Genomic DNA, 14853 nt, shown 5'->3' with positions numbered 1-14853 from the left:
TACGGTTGCATTATAAATAAATGACAGCCACTCTGAAGGGGAAAGGACTGTCCCCAGTAACTTCTGAACACAGCAGTTTTTCTCTGCATTCTTGGGCTAACGGCAGAAAGAGCTATAAACACATCCTAAGCTCTAGCGGGCAGGCTCATGACTAACAGTGGTTTGGGTGAGCAATTCTGATACTACTTTCCATGTGCTCTAGAAGGGACCAAATGAGTAAATATATCAAGGATAATGGGTTTCTCTGTGTTGGAAAAGAGAATTCTAAATATAGACATATAGAAAAGGGAGAGATCAGAGTGAACCCTGTGGCGATCCATTGGAATTGGAAGTATCCATGTGAACTCGGATTTTGGTAGACAGATGGGGAAAGGCAGGGAGGGAAGGAGAGAGGGAAGAGGGAAGGAAGGAGGGTAAGGAGGGAGGGGAGGAAGGAGGGAGAGAGGGAGGGAGAAATGGGAGGGGAAGGGAAGAAGGAGAGAGAGAGGGAGGGAGGGAGGGGAGGGGAAGAAGAAGGAGGGAGGAAGGAAAGTCCGGGCTCTGTCTGTTGAGAAGGTTTAGATACAATCAGACCCAGTAAAAGTGAAAGCACACCAAACACTCAGAGCTTGGTTTCCCAACACCATTCTATATGAAAAGGAACCAGGACTCTGGGGAATTATTCAAAGCCTGTGTACAGAAAACGTAAGAGGAACTTGGAATGTTTTTTGTGCCAAAAAGCAAAAATGTGCTCAAGGAATCAGGGAATGCACCAACAACACTCTGAAGCCACTTTGAAGGCACTCCTATTGGGTAGAAATCATTGTCATAAACTGTAAGCTATGGAAGAAAACAGGAACAGCTGAGTCTATGCTGATATAATTAAGTAACCAAGTGGAGGACAAGGAATGCAGCTTCCAATGGGCTCACTTGGTCCCCACTTGTCACACGGATCTTCTTCCTGCAGACCTGAGTGGCCGTCCAGAGTCATTTCCCTCTGCCTGAGGAACATCCTTGGCATGTATTTATTGTGCTGAAGCTGTGTTAGAGATAAATTCCCTCCACTTCCATTTGTCTAAAAGTATGTTTATTTAACCCTCAGTTTTGAAGGATATTTGTCCTAGATAAAGAGCTCTGCGTTGATTTTTTTTTCATCGATATAAAGACGGCCTATAGTCATCTCCTGGTTTCCATCTGCCATGAGAAGACAGCCATTGTGTCCCCCCGTTTATGCCCTGTATTAGTCCATTCTCACATTGCTATGAAAAACTACCTGAGACTGGGTAATTTATGAAGAAAAGAAGTTTAATTGGCTCATGGTTCCTCAGGCTGTACAGGAATCACAGCTGTGGAGGCTTCAGGAAACTTTCAATCATAGTTGAAGGTGAAGGGGAAGCAGGTACATCTTTACATGGCCGGCAGGAGAGAGAATGAAAGGGGGAGTGCTACACACTTTTAAACAACCACATCTCCTGAGAACTCACTCACTATCACAAGAACATCAAGGGGAAATCCGCCCCCATGATCCAATCACCTCCAACCAAGCCCTACCTCCAACATTGGGCATTACAATAATGCCACGTGATATTTGGGTGGGGACACAGAGCCAAACTATATCATGCCCTGTCTTTTTTTGTTTGTTTTTGAAGAGAGACAAAGTCTCACTATGTTGCCCAGGCCGGTCTCAAACTCCTGACTTCAAGTGATCCTCCTGCCTCAGCCTCCCAAAGTGCTGGGATTACAGGATTATGGATGTGAGCCACCAAGCCTGGATGTGCCCTGTCTTTTACCCACAAATCCCTTTAAATTTTTATCCAAATCACTGGTTGGCAGTGCCTTGACTATAATGTCCCCAGGTGTGACTTTTGTGAGGCTTTCTTTTTCATCCTGCCTGGGTTTCTCTGAGCCTCTGGGCTATCTAAGTTGATGTTTCCATCAAGTTTGGGTAATGTCAGCCACTATTTCTTCATGTATTCTCACTCTCTTCTTTCTCAGGCTAGTTTACATTTTTGATCTTGCCCCACAGATCTTTGAGGTGCTATCAACCATTTTCTTCTCTGTTCCTCAGACTGGATAATTTACATTGATTTGTGCTCAAATTCATGGACATTATTTTTGCCATGGCCAACTCCTATTAGTCCTTCCAGTAAATTTTTCATTTATTGTACTTTTCAGTTCCATAATTTTTTCTTTTTTATAGTTTCCATTTCTCTGTTGATTTCCTGATCTGATCTCCTACGTTCACTCCTTCTTTCTTTATCAATTAGTCTTTTAATGCTATCGTGTCACTATTTCTTTCCTTAGAGTATATCTTGCTTTTCTTTTAACTACTTATAATGGCTGTTTTAGGCCTTTATCTTCTGAATACAACTTTGGGTCTTCTAAGTGTCAGTTTTTAGTAACTTTTTTTTCTTTTTCTTTTTCTTTTTAACGTGGGTCATATTTTTCTGTCTTTGGACGTCCAGTGACTTTGGGGCAAGACGTTGTTGACGATGGTGGCCCTGCATCTACTATCACCCTCTAAACAGCACTGACTTTTGTTCTGGGATGAATTCTGCCCTCCCAAATTCCTGCGTTGAAGCCCCAGATCCCATGGTCACTGTTTCAGGAGATGGGACCCTTAAGAAGCAATCGAGATTAAGTGAGGTCAAAGGGAGTGGCCCTAATTTAACAGGCTGGTGTCCTTATTAGGAGAAAAAGAGGCACCCAGAGAGCACTCCCCGCCAGGTGAGGACACAGCGAGGGGCTGCCTTCTGTGAGTGGGCAGGAAGCCCTCACCAGAAACTGCATTTTCCAGCACCTTAATCTTGGACTTCCACCCTCCAGAATGGTGAGGAAATACAGTTCTGTTGTTTAAGGTGCCCAGTCTGGGGTATTTTGTTATGGGAGCCTGAGCAGACAGCGAGAGTGACAGCCCCTCCGGCAGGAAATCCAAGTCCAGGCTAAGCTCCTTGAACCTGTGGGCTTCAGCCGGGCACAGCTGCGCAAAGTCACGGCTGTTTCCCAGGAGCCCCTAACTTGTCAGAATGCAACTCCTACATGTCCCTCCTCTGGGTCTCGGGGGCACAGTTCTGGATTTGAGGCGCATCTAGGGTGCAGTCCTCGTTCCTAGCAGGGCCTTTCTGGTGTCCCGGCCGTGCTGGGGGCTGGCGAGGTCCCCCCACTCGGGCTGTTCCCCCACAGCCCCCGGCGCCACTCGACCTCAGGTATCACTTTCCGCCGCCCCCACGAGGCAGCCACCCTTGTAAGCCCGGGTTGTCTCACCTGCATATGTGGGGGACCGGCTGATCCCCAGGGGCCTGGGCGCAGAACCTCCGGGCTGACTGCCACTTTCCTCGCCCTTCCCGTGTTCCAGGCCAGGCAGGAGGAGAAAGCGATGCAGTTGGCTGGTGGCAGCCGAGGCCACGGGGTGAGAGCCCACTGCGGAAGTGGCCACTGAGCAGGGCTGGGCAGCTGGGGGTCCAGGGAGGCCGGAAGCGGGGCCTATCAGGTAGGGCCTTGGGCGCGGGCCGTGAGCCTGGAGCCCTGGGCAGTGGGGAGCCATGGAGGACGCAGGCAGGAGGGGTGTGGCCTCCATGCGTTTGAGAGACCTGCTGAGACTCCACCAGGAGCCCTGTTTCTGTCTGTGGTCTATACCCTGGGGCAGCCTGACCACGACCCTGGCAGGGCGGGAGGGCAGGGGCTGCTGCCTTGCACGTGAGCCACGCTGTTTGTCCAGTAGCCACGGAAAACACACAGACCTCGGGCGGGCAAATCCTCCCACACCTGCCACCCATCGGCCCTCCGGAAAGACACACCAGGCAGTGGCTTGACTTCACAGTTTATTCAGAGCAGGTGCAGGTGACCTGGTGGGCAGGGTGCCCAGGAGGGGCCGGGGTGGGCGGGGGCTCCGAACCTCGTGGTCTGAGGCACGAACTCCATTAAATCAGCTCCTGTGACACAAAAGTGCAGGGGCTCAGGCCCATGTGGTCTCTGGAGGCCCCACGGGGCAGCGATGAAGGCCACGTGGCGGGAACTTCTGTCCTCGCTGCCTGGCTTTGCACAAAGCACCCAGCTCCCTGAGCGCCTTCTCAATCTGCAAAATGGGGTAACAGGCCCAACCTCTAGGGCCAAGACAAAGCGAGGTGAGGGAGACACTGGGTTCTTGCAGTGCCCAACGTGGGAGCCCTGAGGCAGTGCCCGCAGGACCTGTGCCGTGCCCCCGACAGGACCTTCAGGGGCTGAAGCAGCCAGCAGTCCTGCACGGAACACCGAAGAAAAGGCGCCATTTCTGCTCCCCTGCCCCACTCAGCTCTGCACCCCGTGACCCCAGCCTCCCGGGGTCCCTGCCTGGCAGCCTAGGGTCACCACCCTGGAGGCTCCAGCTCTTTCCAAACCAGGAGACAGACTCATCTCTGGAGCTGCCCACCAGTGGTGTTTGATGTCCTGTTCACAGGAAGGGGTGAACAGGCCCCACCCCAGGGCCGGGAGGTGGAGCCACGGGGGGCTCTTGACAGGGCCAGGGACTGGGCCAGGGGCCCGGGGACTTCAGCGCAGGCCAGGGTCGGGGGTCAGGCTCACCTCCTTCAGGAGCTCGGCACACCGTCCTGCGGGATAGGCCAGCATGAGGGGCTGCAGAGTCAACCCACGGGGCCCAGCCCAGCCTCCACCCCAAGGCCCCTGGGCTCACCAGGCCGGGCCGCCAGGTAGAGACCAGTGTCTGCTGTCAGCTCCCGAAACCTCCAGAACCCCAGCCGGTCCTCGTCCTCAAGGCTCCGAGCTGTGGGGCACAGGGGGGCTGGGCGGGCAGTCCCTGGGAGGGCGGCAGCTGGGCAGAGCCCCCCAGGGCCAAGCTTACTGAAGTACTTGAGGACGCGGAAGTTCCTGCCCCGCCACATCACGGACACACGCAGGATGGCGTAGCCCTCGTAGTTGGTGTCCAGCACGTGGATCTCTCTGTGGCCTTCAGGAGCCGGCCATGGCGTTGGGGGAGACCTCTGAGGGGGACGGACCTCGAAGTCCAGGGTCTGCAGGGTCTAACTCCACCCTGCCCCCACCCAGTCCCGGCACTTGAGTGGTTGGGGACATTACAGAAGCTTTTGAAGGATGATCCAGTGTGTTGGTGGGAGAATGGGAAGGTCTGGGGCATGAAATGTGCAGGGAACAGCATTGGGAATAGTGCAGGGAACCATGCAGGAAACAGCATGGGGAACAGTGCAGGGAACAGCATGGGGAACAATACAGGCAACAGTGCAGGGAACAGCATGGGGAATGGCACAGAGAAAAGTGCAGGGAACAGCATGGGGAACAGTGCAGGGAACAGCAGGGAGAACAGTGCAAGGAACAGCATGGGGGAGAGCACAGGGAACAGCATGGGGAATGGCACAGAGAAAAGTGCAGGGAACAGCATGGGGAACAGTGCAGGGAACAGTATGGGGAACAGTGCAGGGAACAGTGCAGGGAACAGCATGGGGAAGAGCACAGGGAACAGCACAGGGAACAGCATGGGGAACGGCACAGAGAAAAGTGCAGGGAACAACATGGGGAACAGTGCAGGGAATAGCATGGGGAACAGTGCAGGGAATAGCATGGGGAACAGTGCAGGGAACAGCATGGGGAACAGTGCAGGGAACAGCATTGGGAACAGTGCAGGGAACAGCATGGGCAACAGCACAGGGAACAGTGCAGGGAACAGCACAGAGAACAGTGCAGCAAACAGCATGGGGAACAACACAGGGAACAGCAAAGGGAATAGCATGGAGAACAGTGCAGGGAACAGTGCAGGGAACAGCATAGGGAACAATAAGGAGTAGCTGTGTGCACAGCCGGGCTCCAGCTGCCATGACGGGGCAACTGCACTTACCAGGAAAAGCGAATTTTCCCGTAGTGTCTATTTCTGATCCCATGATCCTCTCTATCTCACAGCTTCCTGAGCTGAAAGGCAGCAAAGTGCCCATCGGGAAAATGCCAGCCTGTGTCCCGCCTGCTGGGCTCCTTCCCGGAGTGGGGCCGTGTCTTTAGGAAGGGCACAGGCAGCACTGTGGAGCATCCCAGGGCCTGAAGCAGGATGAGGCGGGGAATGTGCCAGGCGGGGGCTGCACCGGCCTTCCCCTGGGGGCTCTGTTCCCTCCAGCCAGCCACCTGTCCCACACCCCTTTTCCTTCCTTCTAAGTTCACGGCGCTTCATTAAAACACTACGCTTATATTTAGAAGAAAATGCAGATCCAGGAGCCTGGGGGTCGAGGTCCCAGGCAGGCGGGCACAGGGAATGCTGGCCCACCAGCAGGACGGCACTCAGCCCAGACCCCGCGCTGCAGCGGGTGCAGCAACCCACGCCCAGTCCCCGGCCATGCATGCCTCTTCCTCTCCGGCAGCCCCCAGGCCTCTTACCTGTTATATGCGACCTTCACGGTCAGGTTACGCCCGCTCAAGGTGAGGAACAAGCCCTCCACCCGCTTCGGGGCCGTCAGCACCAGGCTTTGATCAGAGGCCACACCAACTTCCCGCCAGAATCCTCCAATCCAGAGAGAGACAGAGCCCGGCCAAGAGCTGAGCAGTGGGTCTGAAGCCCCCAGGGGCATTCCACGAACCCCCGGGCAGGGGCCTGCTGGGCTCTGAGAGGTCAGCAGATGGCCGTGAGGCTCGGTGGCAAAGCAGCAAGACATCTGTGAGCCCACTGTCCCCAGGCGTGTGTCCCTCCAAGGGGTCCCTTCAGGCCATCAGACAGCAATGCCGACAGGGCAGCCGCTCCCCACCGGGCCATCTAGAGCCGAGGAACAGGCCCTGGGGCTCCTGGGGCATGTGGGGAGGAACCACAGGCCCTGCCTGACCTCAGGGGCAGGACCCAGGAGCAGGGGCCTGGAAGAGAAAGCCTGCAGGGCAAGGCGGGGTGAGAAACGCCAGAGAACAGTTGTCTCGGGCAGTACAGCTCACCAGCCTGCCAACCACGCCAGGGGAGGGGCCTCCTGCACTCAGCAACCCTTCCAGAGCCAGGACTTCTACTGAGACTTTTAAAAACCCGATCATTTTCGGGAGGAAAGAATCTTTGTCTCCGGCATCTACCTTCTCTGGGCCTGCCAATGTGCGCCTGGCCCAGCAGCCGACACAGACTCAGTGGAGAAGAAAATGCCGCTAACAGGAAGTGGCTAGCCGGGCACCAGCGTCCCCACGAGCTCCCCACACCAGGAGAGGCCTCCTTCCCTGAGCCTGCAGGGCTGGGGGTGTAGGAGGAGCCCCACCAACTAAGAAGGAGAAGCCACCTCTGCCGGTCCAGCTCCACCATGGCTGCTGCCACCTGTGCCCAGAGCACCACGAGGACACCCAGGATGGTGCACGGCAGCCTGGCCTCCATGGCGGGGTCCGGGCTCCGGGCTCCCCTGCTGCACAGCCTGGGCCGATTATACACGGACAGAGCAGGCTTGTGCGCCCACCCGGGAACGTCATCAGGACAGCTTGGCTGCTGGCTGCTCAGAGACGTGGGTTTCCGCACAAGCGCCATCCGGCCCTGGTGACACCCACGCCCACCGCGGGGGTTAGCCTGGCCTAGACAGCAGCCTGCCCGGTCACCCTCCTGATGTGTGGACAGCGGTGGACGCTGCTGGGGCCTTCTGGGGGCCTGAGAGGAGGAGGAGCCCCACCCACACCACCTGGGGCTCGGTGGCCCCCACCCCACACGACGCTTGTTCTTTTGGGCTCGTTCTGGCCTGCGCTGCAAGGGCCGTGGGCACTGATGGGCAACGGACCAGAGCCTCCAGCACCTTCCTGTGCCACCCCACGCCCGGCCCTTTGAAATGTGTGCCAGACACAGTGGGCAGTCAGAGCTCCGGAGGCCAGAGGGACAGCGCCAGCAACCAGAGTGACAGTGGGGAGGGCCTCTGCTGCACCAGACATCACCACCCGGGGGCAGTGCGGAGCCCGGCCCTGGAGCCTGATCACCCAGGCTTGCAGCCAGCCTGGCCTCTTCCTGGCTGTGCAGCCTTGGATAAGTTACCTAACCCTTCTGTGCCTTGGTTTCTTGATTTTTTTTTTTTTTTTTTTTTTTTTTTGAGACAGAGTCTTGCTCCATCGTCCAGGCTGGAGTGCAGTGGCACAATCTCAGCTCACTGCAGCCTCTGCCTCCTGGGTTCAAGCGATTCTCCTGCCTTAGCCTCCTGAGTAGCTGGGATTACAGGCGTGCGCCACCATGCCCAGATAAGTCGTATTTTTATACGGGGTTTTGCCACGTTGGCCAGGCTGGTCTGGCACTTCTGACCTCAGGTGATCCGTCCGCCTCAGCCTCCCAGAGTGCTGGGATTACAAGCGTGAGCCACCATGCTGGGCCAGTTTCCTGATCTTTGAAATGAGGAGTACACGGGGTAGCTACTTATGTCTGTGGGTCTGCTGTGGAGCGCCCCGGCTGGCTGGCAGTCCCCTGGCCACAACAGTGACCCATTTCCAGGGGTGTAAACCAGGTGCCCATGATCACATCAGTGGTGGGAGGCAAAACCACGCCAGGGGAGGGGACTCCTGCCCTCAGCAACCCTTCCAGAGCCGGGACTTCTACTGAGACTTTTAAAAACCCGATCATTTTCGGGAGGAAAGAATCTTTGTCTCCGGCATCTACCTTCTCTGGGCCTGCCAATGTGCGCCTGGCCCAGCAGCCAACACAGACTCAGCGGAGAAGAAAATGCCGCTAACAGGAAGTGGCTAGCCGGGTACCAGCGTCCCCACGAGCTCCCCACACCGGGAGAGGCCTCCTTCCCTGAGCCTAACTCCCCGGCCTCCTGCAGCTCCCCCAGCTCCCCCACCGCCCCAGGGCCTGTGTGCCCAGCAGAGCCCCAGTGGCCGGGCCATCTTCACAGCGTGCCCAGTTCCCCGCAGCACTGCAGACCCATAGGGACTGGGCCAGGATGCTCCACTCTTCCTGTGGGTGCAGCCCCCACACAGGCCAAGAGTGGCTGCTGCCTCCTGCCCCTCCCCAGGGCCCCTCACCCGTGTCCCCTGCCCCCTCACCCAGGGCCCCTCACCCGTGTCCCCTGCCCCCTCACCCAGGGCCCCTCACCCCTGCCTCCTGCCCCTCCCCAGGGCCTCTCACCCCTGCCTCCTGCCCTCTCACCCCTGCCTCCTGCTCCCTCGGCCAGGGCCCTCTCACACCTGCCTCCCTGCCTCAGTCTCCCCAGCAGTGCTGGGGTCAGGCAGGGGCCCTCCCCCAGGGCATGTCCAAAGAGGTGAGGGCCGTGAGGCTGCAGCATCTGTTTATTGAATAGAAAGAGGCATCCCACGAGGCATCCCACAGGCGGGGGGCGGAGGATGGAGAGGCTCCAGGTGGTCCCCGAGGGCTGTGGGTCTCGACTCCAGGGGCGAAGGCGCCTGCTGCTTTGGCTCCACCTGCATAGAAAATGCATGGCTACTCCATCACCCACTCCCGCGACAAACGCCCTTCCTGCTCCCCACAAGCTGGGCATCACTCTTCCAAAGCCAGCACCGACAGGCCAGGGAGAGCTCATTCTGCTCCCAAAACTCCTGCAAACCTGGAAACACACACCAGCTACCACTGCTGCCCTGCAGGCCCCAGGCGTGAGGCTGCCCCAGAGGCCGTCCCTGGTTCCAACACTTCCCCATCTTCCCTGGCGGGGGAGGACCCAGCACCATGCCCCAGTCCCTGGCTGAGTGGCAATGAGACACAGCCTCTGCCTGGTCCTCAGTGAAGGGGGCTGCTTGGCAAGAAAGCCCTGGAATGTCCATGAAGCCACCACAGAACCCACAGCCTCCATGGTCACCCGTGGTGGCCCAGGCGGGGCACTCTACCCCGAAAGCTGCTTCTTCAAGATCATGGGGGGATGGGGCTACATGTTCCGCCCACAGAACCTTGTGGAGGAGGGCGATTTGGTGTTGACCCCCATGTTTCCCAACCCAGCGGGTGTGTGCAGGGAGACTTTGGTGCAGACTTGTGCAAAGCTGAACAGCCCCAGTGTCCCCAGGCAGGACGGTGAGTCTCCAGGAAGAGGACCCTGGGAGTGGAGGTGAAGCTCATGGAGAGGAGCAGAGATGCAGGAAATGCAGCGGCAGCACAGCGGAAACGCAGGAGAAACAGCCCCACCTCAGAGCCCCCCACCACCTCCCGCCACGCCAGGAAGGGCCAGCGTCCCTCCAGACGCCGGTGACTGTCACGTCAGACATGTGACGTGTGGTTGTGCCCAAATTCTTGGCAGTGAGCCCGGGCAAGGGACCCAGCGGTCTTCTGGTGTCTGGTTTAGGGGTAGGTCTCCCCAAGACCCCACCCGCATGTGGCTCCTGTGATGGGCACTGCGCGCGAAGGCTGTGGTCTGGGCCCTGGGAGAGAAGACAAGGAACCCACAATTCCAAGGTAGGACCCTGCCCTGGGGAGGGAGCCAGGGGCTGTGTGGATACAGTGGGGACACAGAGCCGTGGATTAAATCGTGTTCCCGAAACTTCAGGCCCACCTGGAACCTCTGAACGTGGCCTTATTTGGAAACGGTCTTTGCAGATACCGGTAGTTTAGAATCTGGAGATAAGATCATCCTGCATTTACAGCAGGCCCTGAATCCAAAGACAGGCGTCCTCATAAGAAGAGGGCTGTGAGGCGCTCGCTTCGGCAGCACAGACACTAGGAGGAAGTTTGGACACAGATGCACAGGAGGAAGGTGGCCGTGGGAGGACGGAGACAGAGACAGGGCAGATGCTTCCACAGTTCAAGAAATGCCCAGGACAGCAGCAGCCGTGGGAGCTGGGGGACGGTGAGGGAGGGAGTCACCCTCAGAGCTTCCAGAGGAACCAGCCCTGTGGACATCTTGATTTTGGACTTCTGGCCTCCAAAACTGGGAGAGATAAACTTCTGCTGGGTTTGTTTGTTTGTTTTGAGATGGAGTTTTTCTCGTCACCCAGGCTGGACTGTAATGGTGCAATCTTGGCTCACCGCAACCTCCGCCTCCTGGGTTCAAGCGATTTTCCTGCCTCAGCCTCACAAGTAGCTGGGATTACAGATGTGTGCCACCACGCCCAGCTAAGTTTTGTATTTTTAGTAGAGACGGGGTTTCTCCATTTTGGTCAGGCTGGTCTCGAACTCCCGACCTTAGGTGATCCGTCTGCCTCGGCCTCCCAAAGTGCTGGGATGACAGGCGTGAGCCACTGCTGCAGGCCAAACTTCTGCTGTTTTAAGTCGCCCCATTTGTGGTGCTCTGTGATGGGTACCTTAGGAAGTCAAGGGAGGCTTCCTGGGAGAGGTGATGTCTAAGCTGAGGCCTGCAGCGTGGGGTCGCCAGGCAGAACAGCTGGGCGGGCATGGGGCAGACACAAGCAGACGTCAAGCTGCGATAGGGAGGGGAGAGGCCACCAGGGCAGCCCCTGCAGGGCCTGGAGAACCCACCTGGGAAGGGCCGGGGCGGGGCTCCAGAGGTGTCAGGGCGCCTCCTTGCTCTCAGGGTTGCATACGTCTGTGGGGAGGAAGACATCCACGAGATGGTGACGGCCAGGACTGCCCTTGCTTCCCGCAGCCCCCAACCCCTGGGTGCCAAAGGCCACTGGACAGCCCCACCATCCCCAGAGAGTGGAGCCCAGAGCCTCCCTCCCAGCGCTGCCCAAAGCCCTCCCGTAGTCTGCGCTGGGGGAGGTGGGGGAGGGGCTGCAGGGGCTGCCAGCCCACCCCTAGAAGAGAAGACCACCTGCTGCCCGCACACTGCCTGTGCTGTGAGGGGAAGGAAGGGTGGGCTCCTGGGAAGGGAGGGCGAGGCTGGGGGTGTGGGGCGGGGCAGGGCTTGCCAGGGTACCTGACTTGGGCAGCATGACCATCATTTCATCGGGGAGCCCCAGGGTCGGGTAGAAGTCCTGGAAGGCCCTCAGAGCCTGGGGACTCACGTCCTGGGTCCGGCCTGGGCAGAGCAGAGTCACTGTGAACCCAGCAGCTCACAGGAGTGCAGCAGGGGGTCTCCTGGCCTCACTCCACCTCCCTGAGGGCCGACAGCAAGGCCACCACCCTGGGTTGGGGCAGGTTGTGTGCTGCATAAAGCTCCTGCCTGGCTGAAGGAAACTTGGGGCCCCCTTCCCCAATTCACACCAAGATGTCCGGGAGGTTGAGGTGGTCTGGCGGTCCTCCTGGGCCCTACTCCCCCTTGAGCATCTTTCCCTGCAGCCGGGAAGCCTCCATCCTCACTCCGTCGGCTCCACCCGGGGAGTCCCCAGGAGTCAAAGAACCTCAGCCCCAGCCGGGTGCAGTGGCTCACGCCTGTAATCCCAGCACTTTGGGAGGCCGAGGTGGGTGGATCACGAGGTCAGGAGATTGAGACCATCCTGGCTAACACGGTGAAACCCCGTCTCTACTAAAAATACAGAAAATTAGCCGGGCGTGGCAGTGGGCGCCTGTAGTCCCAGCTTCTCGGGAGGCTGAGGAAGGAGAATTGCTTGAACTGGGAGTCGGAGGTTGCAGTGAGCCGAGATCGCGCCACTGCACTCCAGCCTGGGTGACAGAGTGAGACTCCGTCTCAGAATAAAAAAAAAGAACCTCAGCTCCAGCCCCAGAGCTCGGGCAGCGAGTCCAGGCAGGGAAGGGCCAGGTAGCACTCTCAGGGGGCCAGAGAGGAGCATGCACCGCGGGCCCCCCGCCCCAGCCAACCTCCTCCACATCCAAAGCACCGCGGGTCCAGCTCCCACCCCACCTGGTCCTGGCCAGGCCAGGAGTGTGTGAGAAGGTCACAGCAGGAGAGGGCATGGGGCAACACCAGAAGGGGAGGGCCCAGGGATGAGGATGCGGGGCCTAATAAAAGGCGGGGGGGCGGAGGAGGTGGGGGCGGGGCCTGTGAGGAGGGGCGGGGCCTGTGGGGAGGTGCCGGCCGGCAGGCCGCCGGGGGGAGGTGGGGGGCGGCCAGAACGGGTTGGGGCGGGGCCTGTGGGAAGTTGGGGAGGGGCCAGTGCGAGGAGGTGGGACAGGCAACAGGCACTCACTGTAGAGTTGCACCATGGTGCTGAGGGCCCCCTCCAGCTCCTTGTAGATGTAAAGGACGGCGAAGGAGCTGTAGTCTGTGTCCACGATGCGCACGTCCAGGTAGCCCAAGGCTGCAGAGAGGCAGGCGGCCGATCAGGCTGGAGAAGTGGATGGGCCCGGGCACCGACCCCACCCATGCCTGCCCCTGCTGCTGGGCTGTGAGCCTGTTCCCCGAGGACAGAGGAGGGGCGGGGAGGGCGGACAGGGGGCTGGAGATGGATGAACAGCTGGGGCCCGGGTGGAAAGTCAGCCCCACGTCACCCCCAGAGAAGCGGCGTCCAGCACCCCTGAAGGCGGATGAGGCAGGACCGACCTGGGACTCTGAAGTGTCCCTCGGGGCCCACCTTCAGGTACTCAGCATCCACCTGGTTACAGCCGTCTGCCCTGGGGGTGCACAGCCGGCTCACTCATGGCACCCAGCTACCTCGGCCCCCCTAGCCCAGCCCAGGCAGCCCAGCCCAAGTAGCTCACCCCGGGAACTCCATGTGGACGTGGAGGCCGCCCTTCTCTGTGGGCCTGATGGCCCTGGTGGACATGGACAGGTGGTCCTTCTTGTCCAGGAAGACCTTGCATTCAGATGCCATGGAGACCACGTACCAGAGGCCTGAGAACTGCCGGGGGCTTAGTCACCCGCAGGCCAGGACAGCCAGCAACAGGGCCCTCCTTACCCAGGGACCCAGGGGACAACCCAGAAGTCACACAGCAAGGGGTCTCGGAGTGGCCCTGTCTTGGGTGTGAGCTGAGCCCAGGTGGACATGAACTCATCTCGGGCAGGTCACAGTGCAGCTGTGAGCCTCAGTTCCCAGCTGTGAAGTGGGTGCAGTAATGATCCATTCGCAGGTTGGTTTAGAACTAAGCGCAGAGTGGGCCTATAGCTCGTGCCTGGCCGGGCACAGAGCAAGCGCCCCAGGAAAGGCAGTTGTCACAACTATCACGTTGTCTCCGGCAGGGGCCCAGCTCCCACCCGCCGCAGGACAGCAGAGGCCCCTGGTACCTTTTCAGCATTGAAGTCAGGCTGCAGCAGAACCTCAGCCTGAGCCATGGGCGCCCAGAGCAGGGCTAGGATTGTGCCGAGCAGGAACGAAGTCATCCCCATGCCTGCCCTCCAACCCCTGGTGCTGAGTCCCCAAGCCCCAGGGGGCCAGCTTTATAGCCCAGGCCACCACCTGGGTGCACCTGCTCCTGGGCGGAGCCGATGGAAGCGGAAGGCACTTCGGCTCTGAGACTCCAGCCCCCTTGTCCATTGTTTGGCATAGTCACTTGGGTGTCCCGCAGCCCCGCGGTTCATTTCCTGGAGGGCTCCAGACAGCCAGGCTCTGGCCTGATGCACCCGGGCTGAGGATTTGTCCCCTAGGCCTGCCAGACATGTCACCAATCACGGGGCCCCTGCCAGGCCACAGCAGAGACTTGTCCTGGCTTGTCTGGACTCCCACCCAAGCCCCTCTGTCCACACTCTGTCTGGCTGGGCTGAGCCAGGGCCCTTGGGGTGCAGCTGCAGGCAGCTGGGCTAGGGTTGGTCTGGCTAGGCCCCTCTCCTGGGGTCTGGCCACCCAGAAAGCCCCCTTCTCTCACCCCCAACATGGGGGTAGGGTCACACTGGCAGAGTGTCCAGGGCAGAGCTTGTGCCCCCACACTGTGAGAGAGGCCTGGACACCCCTCACTCCAGACCCCCACCACCTCCGATGCAGCCCCCAGCTGGGCTCCCAGCAAGCAGCAGGGACCAGATGGGACCGGACAGGGCTGAGCTGGCCCTGGAGAGGATTACGGCATTGGATACCGCCTTATCACTGGTTGTATAAGTGTGCGGGGGGCAATGACGCCAGGAAGGCGCCACGGGCTGGCAGAGGCTGGAACCTCCCAAGTGACCTCTCTGTGTCCCCACAGAGCACCCAGGGACACTGGGCAAGGAGCAGCAGGTG

At 59.1% G+C, this 14853-nt stretch overlaps 2 protein-coding genes across 3 annotated transcripts; both read right to left on the bottom strand.

The window, feature by feature from the left end:
- Positions 1-4494: 4494 nt before the first annotated feature.
- On the bottom strand, positions 4495-7848 carry LCN8 (lipocalin 8). 2 transcript variants are annotated; one of them, XM_063636611.1, is made up of 6 exons: positions 7762-7848; positions 6349-6479; positions 5822-5892; positions 4817-4921; positions 4649-4738; positions 4495-4565 (listed from the first exon to the last, which is right to left on the bottom strand). In XM_063636611.1, exons 1-6 carry the CDS (start codon positions 7846-7848, stop codon positions 4507-4509), a joined length of 543 nt encoding a protein of 180 aa, XP_063492681.1. In that variant the 3' UTR covers positions 4495-4506. The 2 variants fall into 2 exon arrangements, with proteins under 2 accessions (XP_063492681.1, XP_055125870.2); XM_055269895.2 differs by lacking the exon at positions 7762-7848 and adding an exon at positions 7219-7339 and having other exon boundaries at positions 6349-6481.
- A 1329-nt stretch (positions 7849-9177) lies between these two features.
- Positions 9178-14325, bottom strand: LCN15 (lipocalin 15). Its single transcript, XM_055270328.2, has 7 exons — positions 13929-14325; positions 13406-13545; positions 13248-13318; positions 12895-13005; positions 11724-11825; positions 11324-11390; positions 9178-9324 (listed from the first exon to the last, which is right to left on the bottom strand). The coding sequence occupies exons 1-6, from the start codon at positions 14028-14030 to the stop codon at positions 11356-11358; spliced, it is 561 nt and encodes a 186-aa protein (XP_055126303.1). The 5' UTR covers positions 14031-14325; the 3' UTR covers positions 9178-9324; positions 11324-11355.
- Positions 14326-14853: the final 528 nt, after the last annotated feature.

Source organism: Symphalangus syndactylus, chromosome 3 (genome assembly GCF_028878055.3).
Source record: "Symphalangus syndactylus isolate Jambi chromosome 3, NHGRI_mSymSyn1-v2.1_pri, whole genome shotgun sequence".
Lineage (NCBI taxonomy): Eukaryota > Metazoa > Chordata > Mammalia > Primates > Hylobatidae > Symphalangus > Symphalangus syndactylus.
Note: the sequence above shows the minus strand (reverse complement) of the source record. Positions and strands in the feature narration are given on the sequence as shown.